Source organism: Panthera leo, chromosome B3 (genome assembly GCF_018350215.1).
Source record: "Panthera leo isolate Ple1 chromosome B3, P.leo_Ple1_pat1.1, whole genome shotgun sequence".
Classification (NCBI taxonomy): domain Eukaryota; kingdom Metazoa; phylum Chordata; class Mammalia; order Carnivora; family Felidae; genus Panthera; species Panthera leo.
Window position 1 is genome coordinate 2,965,173 of NC_056684.1, and position 19,852 is coordinate 2,985,024.

General features: G+C 44.8%; 1 protein-coding gene across 2 annotated transcripts; it reads left to right on the top strand.

Moving 5' to 3' along the window:
• The first annotated feature begins 633 nt into the window (after positions 1 to 633).
• On the top strand, positions 634 to 19,794 carry SAXO2 (stabilizer of axonemal microtubules 2). Of its 2 annotated transcripts, XM_042940844.1 has the most exons (4): positions 634 to 822; positions 3,509 to 3,688; positions 8,815 to 9,017; positions 17,189 to 19,783. In XM_042940844.1, the coding sequence occupies exons 1-4, from the start codon at positions 785 to 787 to the stop codon at positions 18,130 to 18,132; spliced, it is 1,365 nt and encodes a 454-aa protein (XP_042796778.1). In that variant the 5' UTR covers positions 634 to 784; the 3' UTR covers positions 18,133 to 19,783. The 2 variants fall into 2 exon arrangements, with proteins under 2 accessions (XP_042796778.1, XP_042796777.1); XM_042940843.1 differs by lacking the exons at positions 634 to 822; positions 3,509 to 3,688; positions 8,815 to 9,017 and adding an exon at positions 16,354 to 16,956 and having other exon boundaries at positions 17,189 to 19,794.
• The last annotated feature ends 58 nt before the right edge of the window (positions 19,795 to 19,852 follow it).

Consider the following 19,852-nt stretch of genomic DNA (forward strand, 5'->3'; position numbering starts at 1 on the left):
GCTCGTCGGGGCGGTGACAGCAGTTAACTGCCCAGAGGCAGACCCTACGCGGGGAATGCGCGCCTGCGGGAGGGAGGGGAGACGCGGACACCTGTCTCCTCCGCTCCTCGGTCCTTCTCCGAGCCCCTCGTCCCAGCACCCCCCGCTCGCTTTCACCCGACACCAAAGCACCGGCTGTGTGACCGCCTACCCAGCCCGAACAAAGTTTCGGGTCGCACGCTCACTGGCCCCACAGGTGCACTGGAGTCTCTCCTTGCTCTCAAAAGAAAAAGCCCCCACCCCCCACCCCGTCCACTTTCCCTTCCCCTCCCCGGGGCCCCGCGTTCGTGGTCTCCAGGATCGCGGGTCCGCAGGCTCGGGGAGGCGGCGGCCCCGGCGTGGGCGGAGGGGCGGGGGGGGGCGCCCAAGGCTGCGGGAGGCGGCCGCTCCCAGCCACGCTAGCCCCGGCCCCCCGAGCCCCCCGGGCCCCCGCCGGCCGAGGAGGACGCCGGCGGCCAACGCAGGCCCGCACTCACCAGCTGCGGCCGCCCGGCTCAGCCCCGCTCGGCCACCGGCCCCGCCACACCACGCGCGTCTCCGGCGACGCCTGCCCTGCGGTCCCGGACGCGCGCGCACGCTAGGGGCGGGGCTCCCGGGCGCACGACCTCTGACCCGCGCGCGCCGGAAGCCGGCTCCGCGTCCGTCTCCCCGGCCCCGCGGTTGCCCTGACGACCGCGGGCGCCGCGGCGGGGCCGTAGCTGCAGGTGCGGAGCGGCCGGCGGGGCGGCAGCGGCCAGCCGCGAGCATGAGGAGCTGGTGTCTGTGTCAGATCTGCACCTGCGGGTAAGGAACGCGCAGCGTGGCGGCGGGCGGGGCGCGGATGGCCGGAGCCCCGTGGTGGCCGCCCCCCGGAGATGAAGGGACGAGGAAGCGGCGACCGCACTCCCCGGGTCCGCACCGGCCGGCTCCCGGGTGAAACAGTTCTGCTCTTAGACTCCCTGGCCAGGTGCACACTGAACGCCGGCCGGCTGGGAGGAGGACGCTTGCGCGGGAGCGGCGGGTCCAGAGCCTGCTAAGGGGTGCGATCAGATCCCGCTGGGAGAGTGCATGCCCCCAACATCTTAGGGGGAAGGAAGGAATAGGAATAGGACGATCTGCAAGTCCATGAGCTCTCAGCCCGCGCCACGCTTTCTTCCATCTCCAGCTTTCCATCCAAGCCTGACTGTAGCCCCTTTCCCCTCCAAGCAGTGCGCCTTGGGGATCTGACCGACCGAGATGGGAGCAGCCTGCACCCCGAAACCCAGAATTGGTCTGTGGGTCCCTGCGTGACAACCTCCCATCCCCTGTAAACACAGTCTTCTTCCGCGGAGTCACTGTTGGCCCCACGGATTCGATCACTGTTTGCTAAAGAAACATTAGGAGCATGTGGGTTCCGCGGAATCCACGAGTGACCATGTAACAGGAAGTGAGTGGAGCGGTATAAATTAAATCTTTCTGTGTTAGGATTTGAAAGTTAGTAAATCTAAGCGGATAAATCAAGATGTTAAAAGCTCATTAAAAAAAAAAAAAAGAAAGAAAGAAAGGAAAAAACGAAAACGCAGATGTAGCTAGCCTCCAGAAAAACTAAAAAGCAGAGATGATCGTCAGAAAGTAGTTTCTAGAGACTGGAAACGTTGGGAGAACGGGCTTTTCCGGTTTCCTTTATAAGTTCTTCAGCTTGTTTTGTTACAATGTGAATGTATGCCTTGCATGAGAAATAAAACTAAGAATAATGAGAAATTCCAGAGCTTGGACTTGATTCTTGTAACTCAGTGCACCTGTATCAGAACCTCTCTGCATGACCTATATTCCCCGTCCCTGGTTGTTCCAAGAGACCATCTGTGGTCCTAACTCACTTTAGGACTTTCCCGAAGCCTCCACTGTCAGCCAGTAATCTCGAATCTCTCCACTCCTCTGACTTTGAATTTTGAATAGCCCATGACACCACCTCTCCGCCCTTCCGCACACTGCAATCCTTCCTGCTGTCCAGCAGCCTCCACGCAAAACAGCTGATCTGTCTTACGTTCTTCCCCGGGGGTTCACTGAGTCTAGATATCCTCGCTGGTTCTGACTCATCTACAGAGTGTATGCATTTTCTTCAACCTTACCTGGGCTTGGGTTAGTAGTCCTCACACATAGCCCGGAGCCCGAAATGATATGAGACCCGAGGAGCTGATTTTTCTTTTTTGTTTGCTTGGATTTTTATGTTTGTTTTGTTAAGAACTTTATCTTTTTTATTTCTGATTATGAAATGAATATACATGAGGCACTGTATGAACATGCAAGGCAAAAAATCTAGAATATAGTGAAAATCCCTCATCATCCTAGTCCTAGAAATAATAAATGTTCTTTAAGACTTGTTTTTGCATTCTTTAGAAGGAAAGAGAAATAGAGTGTATTATACATACTGTTCCGCAACCCACTTTTTCACTGTTTACAATCTCCGCGTCTGGCAACGGCCACGCCTTAAGATCAACCCTATTCTCTTTAACAACTACCTGCTATTAGCTTATATGATATATTGGTCAGGGTTATTAGTCATGGACAATATAATCTACTCTTGCCTAGTGGAGGCATAAAAGAATTTATTAAGGAGTATATGCAGCTCACAGAATTGTTGGAAGAACGGAAGAAACAGTTTTCAAAGTCAGCTTTTCAGGAAAAGTTCCCCAAAACTCTCACCTCAGAACTGGGCTGCCAAGGGAGCCACTGCCCCTGCCAATACCCAGGAAACAGCAACAGAGCGGCGGGCTTCAGAACCACTCCTTCCTGCCGAAGCTGCCAGACAGGAAGCCACCTTGCAAACCAGAAGGCTGCCTGACGCCTGCCTGCTCCAGCCTCTCTGCCTCTACCACAACCCCGCAAGCCTCTCTCCCTGCGTAGTGCTCTCTGAGAGCATCAGCTGAGCACACCCAACAGTTGAAAGCTAAATTGTACATGGGGCCTGCCTGCCAAGAGCCTGGGAAATGTTAGCTTTTCAGCTTCTTAGTATAAGAAGACACTCCAGGGGCACCTGGGCGGCTCGGTCAGTTAAGCGTCTGACTTCACTTCAGGGCTTGAACTCACCATCAGGTCATGATCTCACCGTTGGTGAGTTCAAGCCCCGCGTCCGGGTCTCCACTGACAGCTCCGAGCCCAGGGCCTGCTTCAGATATATCGTCTCCCTCTCTCTCTGCCCCTCTCCTGCTCGTGCTCTGTCTCTCGAACATAAACAAACATTAACAAAGTAAAATAAAAAAGACACTCTCAATCATTGTCAGAGGAAATACCATAACTTTTTCCACCATGAAGGATATACCATAATTTATTCATTATTTTTGTAAACACCATTGCAGAATAAACAGGTTTTTTTTGTGTGTTCGTGTGTATTAGTAAAGCTTCTTTTAAATTTAGAGATTGTATGTTTATCGAAGGTCTCTGATTAAGATGCAGTTATATAAAATATTTTTGAAAGTCAAAATAATCTTTCAGTTTATTTATGTTTGCACAGGCGGCATCATTGTCCACACGGAACCACAAGGATTTATGAAAATTCTGGCACGTCCTGCCCCACAACTGAATATTTGGAAAAATATCCTACATATGGCAATGTTCCTCCACCTCAGAGTCTGAAGCCCAAGCAAGAATTTCGAGCATGCCGTGGTAAAATGGAAGGAATAACGACATTTAAGTAAATATTCAGAAACTATTTGCTTTACTTTTCTCCAACTCTTCTGGGCTTAATAAAGTTGTTTTATTCTTTAAATTGAACTATTAAGTTGATTGAAGTTGAACCAACCCAAGAAGCAAGGAACCAGTTGAGTCGCAACTTGAGAAACACAGAAAAACGAGCGTTAGGTTAGAATGGCAAACAGTGAGAAGGAAAAAGGGCAACAAAAAGTTTTATTGTTTTAACCACTTAAAATCTCTTCTAATATCTGCTGCTTTCCACTGTCTCCCAACTAGAGGAATGCAGTAGCTTCCTGTATTTTCTGTATCTCTTCTAGCGTTTACATCTCTGATCTGTTTCCTATACTTTACCCTGCAGACATGACCTCTTTAAAATCCAGTTCTAGGGGCCCTGGGTGGTTCAGTCGGTTAAGCGTCCAACTTTGGCTCAGGTCGTGATCCCGCAGTCCGTGGGTTCGAGCCCCGCGTCGGGCTCTGTGCTGACAGCTCGGAGCCTGGAGCCTGCTTCGGATCCTAGGTCTCCCTCTCTGCCCTTCCCCCACTCACACTCTGTCACTCTCTCTCTCTCTCTCAAAAATAAACATAAAAAAAATTTTTTTAAATAAAATGCAGTTCTAATTCTATCACCTCCTTGCTAAAATACTTATGCTTTCCCATTTTATTTAATAGCCACCAAAATCCCTTTATGGTTTGGTCTGTACTTGCTTCTCTAATTTATTTTCACCGTGCTCTTTTAATGTCACATCCCACAAGACATTTTTCATTTCTTGAAAAATCTCAGGTCTCCCTTGCCACAGAGCCTTCCAGTATGTTATTTCACTTGCCTGGAAATTTCCCTCCCTTTTACCCCAGTTAATGCCCACTTAGCCTGTACGTCTCAACCTAGTTATCACTCTGACACTGTACCCAGTTTGCAGGCTGGGTAAAAGTCCCCTATGTAAGGCCTCAAAGCACCTTAGTTATTTATCATTAACTCCCATTTCAGAGGCCCACACAGGCAGGAACTGTCTATTCAAATCGTCACGTTCTATTTCCAGGAACCTAGTGGGAGGCCTGCTGGCACAGAGTAGACACTCCATGTTTATTCAGTGTTGGATAGACAAAAAGAAGTCTTCCTGACCCTGAACTTTCCATTGGGACTTAGTTGGTTTTGTTTTTGGTTTTGGTTTTTTAAGTTAATTTATTTTTCACAGAGAGAACGTGCAGGAGTGGGGGAGGGAGAGAGAGAGAGAGAGAGAGAGAGAGAGAGAGAGAGAGGGAGAATCCCAAGCAGGCTCCATGCTGTCGGCACAGAGCCCCATGCGGGGCTCGATCCCACAAACTGTGAGATTCTGACCTGAGCCGAAATCCAGAATCGGACGCTCAACCGACTGAGTCACCAAGACGCCCCAGACTTAGCTTTTTTTTTTTTTTAATTTGTTTTGTACCTTTGTCAGTGAGTTAATTCTTGTCTTTATTCTGTTAATGTGCACACCATAGTCAAGGCACAATCTTAGGTGTTAAGTATAAAAATCAATAAATAGAAGTTTCTGGTGTCAGGAAACACACACATCAGATAGATTTCTATAACTTGGGGTTTTAAAAATGCTCCGTAACCACTTTAATCTGCAGTGTTACCCGTTCTCTTCTCATTTTAGACAGAGCCCATTCTCCTTGCATAAGCCAAGGTTGAGAGCTTCGAACTCTCAGGCCAGTACTTGTCCCTCTAACATTTCGGGCTGCCCTTGAGGTAGCATTGTTTTGGTAATTGCACTCGACTTCTGTAGACGTGTGACTCGTCCACAGATTTGAAGATCTTCCACAGTCCTCAGATACGGTGTGCTTTAGAAGCATCCAGAAGGGTTAAAATGGCAGATTCAGCGTTCCACCTGAAACCACAGGTCCCAGGAATCTGCATCTTTAACCAGCACTGCTGCTCAGTCTGTTGCCGCAGATTCAGTGCAGCGGGTCAAGTGCTACAGCGTCCCTGAGTGTGACGTGGGCCATGAGGGACTTGGCCCCTGTGTTGCTTACAGCCTTGTGAGGATAGCAGTCAAGAAACAAAAACTCGGGTAAATAAACAAGCTATAATTATTGAAAATGAGGTGAAGAAATAGAACAATTGAGAGAGAGCAAATGGGAATGTTGCTCATTTTGTTCTTCACCTTAACATTCTTCCTTGATGCCTTAATGATTCATAACGGAGATCTGAAATAAATGTCACAATATGCATATTTGTTGAATAAAGGTTTTGCATTTTACTAGTTCTAAATGTTAAAATGGGAAAGAATGACATGCCATATCTTTCAGTTTTTATTTATTTTGAGAGAGAGAGAGAGAGCAGGAGTGGGGGGAAGGGCAGGGAGAGAGAGAGAGAGAGGGAGGGAGGGAGAATCCCAAGCAGGCTCCACCCCCGTCAGTGTAGCACCTGACATGGAGCTCGAACTCGGGAACTGTGAGGTTATGACCTGAGCCGAAACCAAGAGTCAGACGCTTCGCTGACTGAGCCACCCAGGCGCCCCGTGCCATACCTTCCTTTAAAAAGGCAATTGTTTCATAATTCTGGTTTTGTCAGTTGACTTGATCAAGCATCCCTTAATGGTAAAAACGAAACAAAACACAACAACCAACCAACCAGAAAGACAAAAGAAAGAAAAAGAAAATGTCCCAGCTCCCAAAAGTTCCAAATATGCCCAGGCAACTATAATTTCCGTTTTTTAAATCACCGTCTGTACACTTAGTAAAACATTGGATCTTTTCTTGGTATCTTGACTGCGAACAGCAGCACTTCCGAGGGCTGCAGGCGAGGGGTTCAGAACCCTTCCTCAGCTCCCTCATGTTGACTGTGCCCACTAAGCAGCAACAGCTGATGGGCCGGTATGAACGATAAAGGGTCATTCTGTACTTCTCTGTAACACAGGACGGGACTGTAACGAGCAGATGTCTAGACTTGTCTCTAAGATTTTCGATGCTTTGTACAACGTCACAGCCGCAGGACAGCTAGATGTCTGCCAGGGTAGCTGGGAAGCCCGCCCCGAAGTATGATTGTGGTCGCGTTGTATGGGGCCAATCCGATGGCCGAGAGTGCATTTACCCACTACCACGTCTCCATAGACCACTGCTTTGGGTTTGGAGGTATACTTTCTAACACTTAGCGAATCCACCTAGAGGAACTAAGACTTCTACGCTTTCTCTCTGTCATCTCCCTGATCGCATTTTAGCCCGTTCCCCTCTAGCTGGCATTCAGGAAGAGCAAAGAACAACTCAGATGTCTTGAGAGTAAGAGGTATGTGATTTCTACCACTTATCCACTAAATAATATTTACTAAGCATTTGTTAGGTGTCGGGCCCTACGCGAAGCCCCTGGCACACAGCGGTGAGCATGGGGTTCCGGCCACAATCTCTGTGCTCACAGACTCTGCAGTCCAGCGAAGGTAGCGACACATCACTGGGAAGAAGTACAAAATCGCAGCAGTGATCACGTGCGTGAAGGACAGGCACAAGGTGACTTGAGAGCCAGAATAAAAGGTTTGACTTTATCAGGGAGAAGAGAAGAGGGAGCTAAATCCCTACAGGTGTGAAGCAACTGACTGAATTAAGTAGGTAAAGAAGTGCATTCCCGGCAAAGATGGCGGGCAGGGGAGGGGAGGGGAGGGGAGGGGAGAGAAGGCAATTCCTAGAGAAGGCCGCCTCCCCCTGCAGGAGGAAGCGGGTGCTGAGGCTAGGGGAGGAGGCCCCCGGCGGTTTTTGCCATGTCCTTGGAGCCACACGAAGCTGCTGAAAGTTTCTTCTCTTGTCCACCCACCTGTTTGCATTTGGAAGGGGTGAGGGAGATACCGGTGGGAATGACCTGATCAAACTTACAAGTGAGAGGATTCCTTTGGGTGCAACGTGAGACCAGACTGGAGAGAAGCTAATAGGTTTGAACAGGGATTAGGAAAGCTTGGGCCATTCTGGTAGCGCCACGGAGGAGGAAAGGGTGGGGTCTGCAAGAGATTCGGAGGCCGCGCTGATAGGATTGCAGAGGCCTGACGGTGAGTCCTGGCTTTCCGACTGTGCAGCTCAAGTCGCCGGGATGCCTTTCGCTAAATAGGGAACAAGTGTTCAGTGTTGCTTATGGACACACACAGAAAGTAGTGATTAGTACACGATGGTTTAAACAACTAAAATGAGTGACACAGGAGAGTCCAGAAGAGAAGAAAGCAATTTTGAAGACTTGTAGTAATAATAAATAGTAGTGGCTAACGTGTTGCCCTCACTGGGCACCAAGCTCTCGTAAATATGTGTGCGTGCACGCCTGTACATGTGCCAGTTCTGAAATAACCCTGTGAGGTACATGGCAAGATCGGCCCATTTTATATGTCAGGAAACTGGGGCACAGGCGGGTTAACTGAGTCGTCCAAGGTCACGCATCTCGTGAACGACAGAGCCGGGATTCGGACCCAGGGAGGGAGTCTGATCACGCTGGGTCTGTCACCTCCCTTCCGCACCCCACCAGCCAACCCAAGTGTCTGCAGCTCTCCTTCTGCCCCGTGAGGTTACGTGATGCCCAGGGTGGCCGCATCGCCACACAGCTCCCATCTGTGGCAAGGGCTTCTGGGAGGTCCGGAGATGAGGCAGAATCACATCCATACTATGAATGCGGTTTAAGGCTGAAGTCCAGAGTTCAGGTGTTAATTATCCATGTAACTGATGATTCAATACTAAGCAGGAAGATCTTATGATCTCAATAAGAAGAGAGCATGCCCAAATAGCTTAGTCTTTAGGTAGGACGAATAAAGATTTGGACAAAGTGGACCCAGGGGGTAGATTTTAGATTCATGAAATCCGAAAATTTCCTTCTAGGTTAGAAAAAAATTCCATTACTTAAAGATTTTACTTATGTAAGATCCAATCAACTGAAGATGCATTGTAATGATGTTTTGAAAACCAGGATTTTTGACATATTTTTTCTTAACGTATTTAGTCACTGGATAGGACATAAAGGAATTATTTCTCTCAAGTAGTTTATCAACTGCCACCATTTTAATATCTTCTTAGACTTTTCAAATGAAAAAAGAAACCTTGAAAATTTCAATACTGCGTTGAGATAATGATTATTTCTAATTAAGACACTGTGAGGCTATGTTTAAAATTTGTATGTTTCAGATCGGATTATCGTCCTTACGAAATAGTCAAACAGCCTCGCCAGGTACCAGAAGAATATAAACCAAAACAGGGGGAGATTGATCTTGGCACTACGTACAAACGGGATTTCAATTCTTACAAAGTGCAGCCTGTGGCCATCATCCGGCCTTTGGAGAGACAACAAGCTAAACAAGGAAAGTTGGACACTGTCCCAACCTATAAAGGTAACTTGGCATTTCAAAAATGAAGGAGCCAAAAAACCAAAACTCACTTCTCTCCAACGTCAAATCATAATTTGGTGTGTGGCCAAACTTAGCTCCCACGACTCAGGAGAACCTTTTTTGGCTTTGGTCAAAGCAGTACTGTATAGTGAAGAAAGACCATTTGCCTCATTGAGAGTTAAAAGGCCTGGGTTTCTTTCCAAATGTAGCCACTTAATTCACGTTCTCTGTCTAAAAACATATACAGTTGAGCCAGGTCCCCGTATGTGTGGCTTCTCCAGAAATACAGTCCAGCCCAGCCCTGCAAATGTATTATCCCTTCCTTATGATTCTTTGAATCACATTTTTTCTCCGGCTTATACTTCGTTGTAAGAGCACAACACAGAATACGTGTAACATACAAAATATACATTGACTGCGGATGTATAGGAACCTTAACTATTGTTAACTGTCGTTAAGGTTTCCGGCCAACAGTAGGCCATTAGTTGTTCTGGGAGTCAAAGTTATGTGCAGAGTTTTGACTGTGCAGGGGGGTCAGTGCCCCTAACCCCTGTGTTGTTCATGGGTCAAGTGTAAAAGCAAAGGCTGCCAGTGAACAAGCATTATATCATCTTTTTCGCATTGTGCCACGGTTACTTGGCACTGTTCCTTTCCTGCAATTCCAGAATGAGCTGAAACTCTACCGAGCGGACTGGAGTCTTTGAGAAGGTCAAGTAAAGAGCGACACCCTTCACCACTTAAGTTCTGAGCCAACTGAAAGCAAAAGAGCAGATGCAGAACCAAATATTTATTCCCTTTCGAGTGACAAGGGCTAGGGTGAAGAATAAGGCTTAGATCTGGGCACAGATGCTTCCTGATACTGAACTCAGACCAAAATCGGCTTATCCATCCAGGGACAATGGTGGTGCACCGCTTAGGGAACTTACTCCTCTAAGGCTTCTAGCAGGGACAAAGTGTGATGACACCTTCTCTCTGTGGGCCGCTGACTTAGAAGAGTAAGAGGCTGGACAGTGTATGGCTAGTTTCTTTCCAAAAACCAAGTTGATTTTAAAATACTCTATTGCTTTTGGGGAACGGGGTCTTTCTTTTTAAAGCCTATCTTGTTAGTACATATTCTTTCCATATTTTTTCTTGATAACGTAATTGCGTTTTTAAGCTGATATCCTTTTTGTTAGTTACGTGATATAGCTGAATGGTATGTCCTCAGATAAAACCCCTTTGTAACAGTGATGTCACCCACAATGAAAGCAATGGTTTATAGTTTAAATGGGCAACAGCTGGAGGTCTATGTGTTCTTCAACTATCCCCCTCACCAGTTCAATGCGTAGGTAAAGTGCCTGTTATCAGTACTCTAGGATCTACGTATAGGGAGGTCGGGGGCAACGTGCTTTCTGTCTCTTAAGCTGCGATCACGTAAGATGCTACCCAAACATTAAAACGAAGTTTTAAGACAATGTGTATGGTGAATAAGTATATTGTTGTAATGCAATACAGCATTTAGCAATTGCAGATCTGAATTTACTCGTATGCAGTGGAGGTCATGTGCTGCATAACAAGGTGATGTAGAAGGTACTTGATGAAAATGACTGGGTCTTTTACCAACCATGGTAAGATTTTCTTTTCTTTTTCCTACAAGATCGATGGAAAAGTTTGTATTCCCTGAGGTTGTGACTATTACACATAACACACACACACACACACACACACTGGTTCTAGCTTCTCATTACCTGGGTTTCCCATAGATTTCCATACTTTCACCCCCATAAGCCAATGTTGAGGATTCCTGGGGTCCCTCTGGTTTCTCACTTCTCATCTTTCCTAGTGAGGAGAGGTTACTTTGTATTTCCAGGCTTGGGAGCATGAGACCATAAATATTAAGGGCCGAGGCAGAACTCATCATTCTGTGTGATGATTGTATTGCGGGATTTTATAGACACCTATTTAAGGACAGGCGTGTAGCTGACAAGAAATCATAGTAAGAGACCCTCTCGCTATTCATCGAGAATCAGACAACAGAGGAAAGACAGAAGTGGGATACGATAAAGAGAAAGGAAGAAAAAGCCTGTAGGGTGGTGGCGAGAAGGGTAACATCTAGTTCTGGAGATGTAGTTCTATGAGACAGGCTACTCTCAGAAATGCATCTGCCCCCAGAAGCCTCACTTTAGAAGGTCATTCATATTAAAACATAGATGATGAAAATAGGCCAGTGTTTGATTTGATAAATGTTTTCAGGATTTCTCTGCTCTGTGCTAGCCACTGTAGGGAATACAGAGATCCGAATCAAACATAGTTGTTGACAAGTAGAAACTTTATGGTTGAGGAAAAAAAGCAATAGTAGCATAAAAAATTAAATAGCTTTAGTAGAAATAAATAATATATGTTATTGGGGTGCTGGGGCAGCTCATTTGGCTGAGTGTCTGACTCTTGAACTTGTCTCAGGTCATGATCTCATGGTTTGGGACTTCAAGCCCCGTGTTGGGCTCTGTGTTGACAGCACGAAGCCTGCTTGGGATTCTCTCTCTCTCTCTCTCTCTCTCTCTCTCTCTTTCTCTCTCTCTGGGATTCTCTCTCTCTCTCTCTCTCTCTCTCTCTCCCCACCCCCTCAAAATAAATAAACTTAAAAAAAATGTATGTGTTATTACTAGGGAGGAGGATAATTCACTAAAAAATTGATGGAACAACTCATGCTTCAAAAATTTAGACTGAGCAACATCACACTTCAGGCCAGCCCAGGAATGTATCAGAGACTAGTAAGTACTGGTCTACAGGAAAGGGAAGGACATCACAAAAACTAGGGTGAAATGAGCAAAAACGCAGAAGGCCAGAAAAATACAATGGTTGTTGGGTAAACATCAGAGGAGGAAATGCGAGATTGGGGTCTAATTCTAGAAATGTAGATGGAGATCAGATTGTGAAGCCTTGATCACAGACTGAGGTGCTTAACGTTTTTATCATAGCTACTAAAAGTGGGTGAGTTCTGTTTCCAGGCAGCCTATAGTAAATGGCAGACTGCATCATTTCCACTGCAACAGCTAAAGATATGTCTAAACATTTATTTATTTATTTATTTATTTATTTATTTATTTATTTATTTATTTTTATAAATGTTTGTTTATTCTTGAGAGAGACAGAGACAGAGTGCGAGCAGGGGAGGGGCAGAGAGCGAGGGAGACACAGAATCCAAAGCAGGCTCCAGGCTCTGAGCTGTCAGCACAGAGCCCGACGCAGGGCTTGAACCCACAAATCTTGAGATCATGACCTGAGCCGAAGTTGGACACTTAACCGACTGAGCCACCCAGGTGCCCCTGTTACTATTATTTTTAATGTTTATTTTTGAGAGAGAGAGAGAGAGAGACAGAGTGCAAGCAGGGGAGGGGCAGAGAGAGACGGAGACAGAATCTGAAGCAGACTCCAAGCTCTGAGCTGTCAGCACAGAGCCCAACATGGGGCTCGAACTCACAAGCCATAAGATCATACCTGAGCTGAAGTCAGACTCAAACAATTGAGCCACCCAGGCCCCCCTATGTATACATTTTTTAACTGGAAAGAAAACTTTTTTTAATGGCATTAGACAGCTGTGAAAGGAAAGAACTAAAATTCCAGAGATGGTGCATGCCTTCCTAGGTGAACTAAGATAGCTGTTTACATCCCTTGGACCATTTGTCAAATGCAGGCCAAGGCTGAAGACTGGGCTTGGCATAAGCAGAAAGACTCTACTGGGAGAAGGGAATCCAGTGGAGCGCCTGATATGTGGGCTTGGTATGACAAGTTGGAATCTATTAAGTCCTCCAGATGTATGGCTGGTTTTCCTTGTGGGGTGTTTGCAGAGTGTTTTGGGGGCATGGTGGGCTAGGAGACTAGGGCAGAAAGAATCCCACAGAAGTATCCCACAGTTGTGCTTGGGAGTAGGTGCTTAGGAAACAAAGTCCCACAGAATGAGGGCTCTACCACAAACACACCACAGTTCTTGTCCTTGACACACTTGTATCTAAAGGAAGACCATCTCTAACTAAAAGTGCCTCTGAGCACCAACCTAGCTCAGTTCCTGATTGGATCAAGGCGATCAGCCTAACACTGAAAAAAGCAAGCTTTCTCCTGTTGAAAATAACATTGATTTCAATGTCTATGGCTTTCTTATATGTGACATCTAGCACTTGGTGAAATATGAGACCTAAGAAGAACCAGAATATATTTGGAGAGATGGTCAAGAAATTTTCAAAATTGATGAAAGAACCAAGCCACAGATTCAAGAAGCTCAACAAATCCCCAAATAGATAAATACAAAGAATACCACAGCTAGGCAATTATCATCAAACTTCTGAAAATGAAGTGAAGATGAATTCTCAAAAGTAGCAAAACTACACATTATTCACAAAAAGAAAAATCAGAAACATACCTAACTTTTCATCTGAAGCTATGGAATCCAGAAGATAATGGGATGACATCTTTAAAGTGTTGAAAGGAAAAAAAGAACCAAGAACTTTAAACCCAATGAATCCCAGATTTTCACATCTAATGAAAATATCTTTCAAAAAATATGGCAAAATAAAAATGTTTTTGGAAAACAACAACAACAACAAAAAACTCAAAGAATCTGTTAGTAACAGGCCCATACTACAAAAAGTAGTAAAGGAATGTCTTCAGGTGGAAGGCAAATGATTCTAGAGGGCAGCATGAAATGCACGAAGATATGAAACACACAGAAAGGTTAACTATGTGGGTAAATATAAGAGAACACCGACCTCTCAAAGTCACAATAATAATTATATTATGTATTTTTATATAAATACGGAAGTAAAATATAGCACAAAATACAGCATGAGGGTGTAAATGGCATTAAACTGTTGAAAGTTTCTTCCACTGTTCTAGAAGGGGTAAAAATATCAATTTAAGTTCAAGTAGGTCCAAAAGATCCCCTAATAGGAAAAAAATGCATTTTCATTCTAAAAATATGTGAAGTTTGGGACACCTGGGTGACTCAATCGGTTAAGGGTCTGACTTTGGCCCAGGTCATCATCTCACTGCTCATAAGTCTGAGCCCCACGTCGGGCTCTGTGCTGACAGCTCAGAGCCTGGAGCCTGCTTTGGATTGTGTGTCTCCCTCTGTCTCTCAGCCCCTCCTCTCTCTCTCTCTCTCTCTCTCTCTCTCTCTCTCAAAAAATAAACATTAAAAAAAGTTTTAAAAATACGCGGTTATAATTAAAGTGCTAATGGAGAAAATGGAATAATAAAAATACCCTTTATCTAAAACAAGGCAGAAAATAAGGGGTAAGGGAACAAAGGACATGTGGGAACAATCAAAAGCAAACAACAATATAGTCAACTTAAACTCAACTAGACCATTCATTACATTAAATGTAAATGAAATAAAATTTCAATTAACACTTCAAGATTGATTTTTCAGTTTGAGCATACTAAGTTTCAGTTTACCTCTGATATCTACTAGGGATATCTAGTAGGAAGATGTATATGTGGGTTTGGTGTTTGAAAGGAAGTCTAGAATGGAGATTCACTTCTGGAAATCATCAGCTTCCAGGTAGTATTAAAACCATGGGACTTTTTGATGATATACAGATTGAGAAAGAAATGCTCAGGATGGAGCTCCCTGGCTTTGTAAAAGCTGTTTCCAAGTCCTTGGTGCCATAAGATGCCACAGGGAACAGGTTCCAAAGTACCAAGGAAAAGAACTAGCATGTGCAACTCAGGACTTTTGTCCTCAAAGAGGAACCTAGAACAGCTCATTATATAAGGATGGGGATGGAGCTCTACATTCAAACATTGATGGTGAGCAAACACATGGACGTGAGGCTGATCAGAAGAGAGCAAGTGGCTAGAAATCAAAAGAATGAGCAGAGGAAACAGAATTTCCCTTATCTAACCAGGGCAATACCGCAGTTGCCAAAGGACCAGACTGCACTGTTAGATACACATGGCACTACATTTGTCCTTTCTATCAGTGTCGTAAGACACGAAAAATAGATTATATTAATAAATATTACGTTTTAAAGGTGTTGCTTGAACATTATCAATAAATACTCCAGAATGAACAATCAATATTCCATGCATATGAGCATAGGTATATGTATAAAAGGAAAATCAATTTTCTACATTTATCTGAAACCAATATCCATGGTAACGTGTACTGTGAAATCTTGTGTTTCGGTCTCCAAATTCTTGCTTCCCTTTTGAAAACTGAAGCTCGTTTGGCAAGGGAGAACTACCCTCTTCTATTTAGTTTCTTTTTTTTTGAAATTAACATCTTTTTCTCGGTCATTTTGGCAGCAAGGCCGGACTACAGACCTTCAATAGCACCCTACGATTTCCTTCTAGTGAATAAGTGTTATAATTTTATACTTGACATTGCAAACAACAGAGATTCGTTCATGGTACCTCAAGAAAAAGAGAGTTTCCCGTGACCTGGTAGTGGAAAGCCATCGGGTACAGAGGAAGCTTGAGGGCGGAGCTACTCCCTCCCTCCCCGCTCTCTGCCAGAGCCCCATGGGTTCTATTACAGCCTCTTCACTTCTCTGCATGCATCTGCTCTGACTGCCACTCTACTACCTGGGCTCCTCTGTCTACTTATCAATTCTGTTGCCCTACAGGTGGATTTTGAAGTCTTCGGCTTACCATAGCTCTCCAATTCGATCTACTACATGGCATCCCTGTAGATGCATCTCTCGCGTTTATCTGGCTCCATGTTTTCAAATTTGGGTTCACAAGGACAAGAATTGCTTACCCAGCTCGTCTCTTCTTGCCAGGCTGTTTTGTAGATCCCTACTAGCCTATAGATGATCTGCTCTCAGGCCAGGCATCCACTCTCATCCAAACACCAGTACTTGATGAGATGGAAGTGATCATTTGGTCCCAAAGGTGGCCACTGTGGCAGAAATGTTTGTGAATGAGAAATTCTTCTCTCCAAAGGAGGTATCCCCATAAAAAGCATTTGAGTTTTGGCCTTTCCAATAGACACTGCATGGACTGTAGCCTAGACTCTTATATGTTATCTTGTATGACTTCTGTCTTTTATAAATTTGTCTTCGGTGTACATCTTTTTTGGGTAAAGTCAATTCCACAGTATTTCTTTTTTTAAATTTTTTTTTAATGTTTATTTTTGAGAGAGAGAGACAGAGACAGAGCATGAGCAGGGGAGGGGCAGAGAGAGGAAGACACAGAATCCAAAGCAGGCTCCAGGCTCTGAGCTGTCAGCACAGAGCCCAACACGGGGCTTGAATTCATGAGCTGTGAGATCATGGCCTGAGCCGAAGTCGGACGTTCAACCAACTGAGCCACCCAGGCGCCCCATTTTCCACAGTATTTCTTATCTTACTACCTTTCTCATCTAGAAATAGAAAAACTAAATAACCCTCAGTTGAAATATAAGTACTTCAGTTTCCCATCCATGGTCTAGGTAGGCTGCAAGAAGCAGAATTTAGGTATTTAACGCTAAATCTCAGACTTAGCTCTGATGTTCACTTGTAAATTCTACATACAATTTCTGACATGTTTGAAAGCACTCATTTCAGGCCTCTGGCCTCTAGATGGCCCCCTATCTTTGGGGAATGACATGAAGTCCATTTTCTGAGAAGTTAAAGTTGAAGCCAATAAACTTTCTGGGACAGTACAAGTTATTCTGTATCTTTGCTCAGAGAGTCCTGTTCCTAAAGTATAATGGAATTGAAATTCTCTCTCCTTTGAGGAGTCCCTCCGAAACCAAGGAATAATACCCACGTCACTTTTGCCCACACATCAGGGCCTTTGATTTCATGTTAATCCCTAGATTTTATGGTTTCCTTTAGCATTTCTTGAGTTATAGTGAAAACCCCAAGCAGTTCCTGGAAAACACAGCCATAACCTCCTAAACTCTGCCTTTATCCAAAACACAGGCTTTCAAAAACTATCAACAATCCAGCTCAGATGTTCCATTCCCTTGTTGCGTATTCAGGTAAGTCTAGAAGTAGAAAGTTATATGTACTAAAGTGGGATGATAGAAGAGACAGGTGAACATGAAGAAGAAACAAACCAGGGGAACGTGAGCAACTTCATACTCGATTATTGTCCAGATTTATGAAGGAGATGAAAAGATGTTTGGCAATGAGAGAAGTAAGCAAGCCATGATTTTTAGAAGATGGTTGTTTTCTTCAGTATTTTAAAATGCTCTCTTTTTTATTTTCAAGATGATTACAGGGCTTGGGACATTCAGAAAACGGACCTTTATAAACCAGAGCAAACGTATCATCCCCCCGCCGTGAAATTTGGAAATTCAACTACATTTCAGGATGATTATGTTCCTCGGGAGATACAGCCTCGGCAAAGCTTTAAACCCAGCCCTGTGATCAAACGTTCTACTGTCCCTTTTAATGGTGACACAAGTCACCGCCTTGACTATGTACCTTATCAGCTAGAATTCAAGTTTTCAAGGCCAAAAGAGGTTTACAAGCCAACCACCCAACCCTTTGAGGATCTCACAACTCACCGGTATGACTTTCAGGGCCTTGTTGGCGAATCTGCAAAACTCTGCAGACCTCCATACACCAGAGTGACCCAAAATGCTCATTTTGAAGGAAGCACCGAATTCCGCGAAAGCTTTCAACCATGGGAAATCCCACCGCCTGCAGTCAAGAAAACACCAGAGTATGTCCCTCCCACAGGCACCATGCAGTTAAACAGCACAAGCCATCTTGACTACGTTCCCTATCAGACCAAACGTGTTGTTCCCATCAGGCCAGTTTCTCAGAAAAGAAATAACAACTTTCCTTTCCAAGGAAAAAGCACCACAAAGGAAGATTTTCCAGCCTGGGAAAGCTGTCGTCAAGGGCTTATTAAGAAGCAGCAGCAGATTCCCAACCCATCTGGAAAATTTGATGGTCGGACCACATTCAGGTCTCACTATGTGCCACATGAGCTGAATGCAACACAGAGCTGCAAACCCGTGCACGCTCCCGTGAAGAGTTCTGCTTCATTCGATGACACAACCATGTACTGTCTAGAGTACACACCAAAGAAACGGGAAATCTGCCCCGCCAGCTTCCCCTCTCCTCCGGGTTATATCTTTGAAAATACAAATTCCCGAGGTCATCACTTCTTCCGCAAGATCACACCCACGGTGGAGGCCTTCTAATCGTCAAATCACGTTCGAAAGGAAGCTAACAGGATATTGGTTTTCTAAAGGCAAAGCCAATTTTTGGTAGTGAGAATAATTGAGGGGAGAGGTAAAAGAAATCATTTTAAAATTTTAAACAAGAAAATTGGAAAATTACTTATGGGAAGCGAGGACCTGAAAATCTATTTTGTATTGATCTCTCGCCAAGATTGTTCTCTACTCTGCTATTCTGAAAATTGAATTAACGGGCATTCCCATCTGAACTATTTTGATCCCCAACCTACCGTTTGGTCGCTTGTCTCTGATCGATTACCCTTTATACTTATGCTTTTAATTACGACAATTACATGGTCACTCACAACCTGGTTATCATGTGTCAAGTGCACCGGGACTGTCCAGCACACCTCTGACCACGACACGTGGATTCCTCATCCGGGCGACGGTCTTCATCTCAGACTTCAGGGCGTGGACACCCTGCACCGTGGTTAGCGGTGCCTGGGGTGACTGCACCGCTCCTCACGATGCTCAAGTTCATAAAAGGAGCCACCGTGTGACCAGCCACGGCTCTGCGCGCGGGGAATCAAGGCTCTGAGTTCGGGTTCCAGCGACAACAGTTTCTATTTGCGACCCCCTAGGCCAGTGACGGGTGTCTCTGAGCCCCAGTGTCCCCATGTGTAAAAGGAGATTTGCTCTGCTCAGCTCACAAACATCGTTTCGAGCATCGGGGCAGATGGTTCATCGAAACCCAAAAGTCAAAGTGCCAAACAAGCGTCAGAGATTGTTACGAAGTCCCTCAGTCTCTCTTTTGAACCTGTTTTCTCCTTTTCCAAACGAGGGTCATTACCTCCTCAACACTCACTTTCTGGCCGGAGGCAAGGATTGGAAAATGACCAAATTTGCTTTGAGCTTATGAGGAGTAAGCTTTCTGAGTCTTGTCCTCAATCAAGCGCCTGAGAACCCGTCACAGAGCATAGAGAGCTTGGACTAGGAGAGTCGTGTGGTTTGAAAGACAGTATTTGTAGGAAGGAAAACACTGTGTGTTCGAGTAGTTTTAGGAATGACCGATGGCTCTGAAGACTCTTCAGGGTAACCCCGGGTCATGACGTACCTAATTGCCATGCCTGGAGTCATGGTTCAGAAGCAGCAGCAGGCCCGGTCTGGAGCATAATTATGTCCTTCTTCTAAGCTTAGCTAAGCGCTAAGAAGGGAGGGAAAGAATGATGTCAGTGAGTGAAGCAGAAAGAACAGATTGCATTTATAAATGCTGACAATTTCCTAACGAATTAAACGCCTGTTTTTATTTTTTCTTCGCTGGATGATTGCATTAGGGGAGAGTATGATTTATCACGAAGTGTATTCTTTTGTAGCTTTAGAATTCCTTCAAACTATGTGCTTGAGAATAGGTCCACCAATGTTTGGTTAAAATGTTTATTTGAAAGTAGCTCGTGTGTATGTACGTTTGTATTGATTAGTGAAAATTAGGACATGTAGAATTCTGTATTTATGCAACATTAATAAAGCATCAATAAAATGCATTTTCAGGAAGTCATTTCTGCACAAAATTTTCTCCGGAAAAGAGGCCTTTGTAATGAACTCTTACCTAGGTTAACCTGTACATAACTAGATATTCTTACCTTTATAATAAAAAAACATGATTATATACTCAAAATAAAAAATTAGAAAATATGATAGCACTCTCATCCTGGCCCATTTTCTGATGCTGGACATGCAAATCCCT

Coding starts and splice junctions, on each gene's coding strand:
- SAXO2 (XM_042940844.1), top strand. CDS start 785: ATGAGGAGCTGGTGTCTGTGTCAGATCTGCACCTGCGG. Junction 3,689..8,814: donor GAAGGAATAACGACATTTAA/GTAAATATTCAG, acceptor TGTATGTTTCAG/ATCGGATTATCGTCCTTACG. Junction 9,018..17,188: donor CACTGTCCCAACCTATAAAG/GTAACTTGGCAT, acceptor TTTATTTTCAAG/ATGATTACAGGGCTTGGGAC.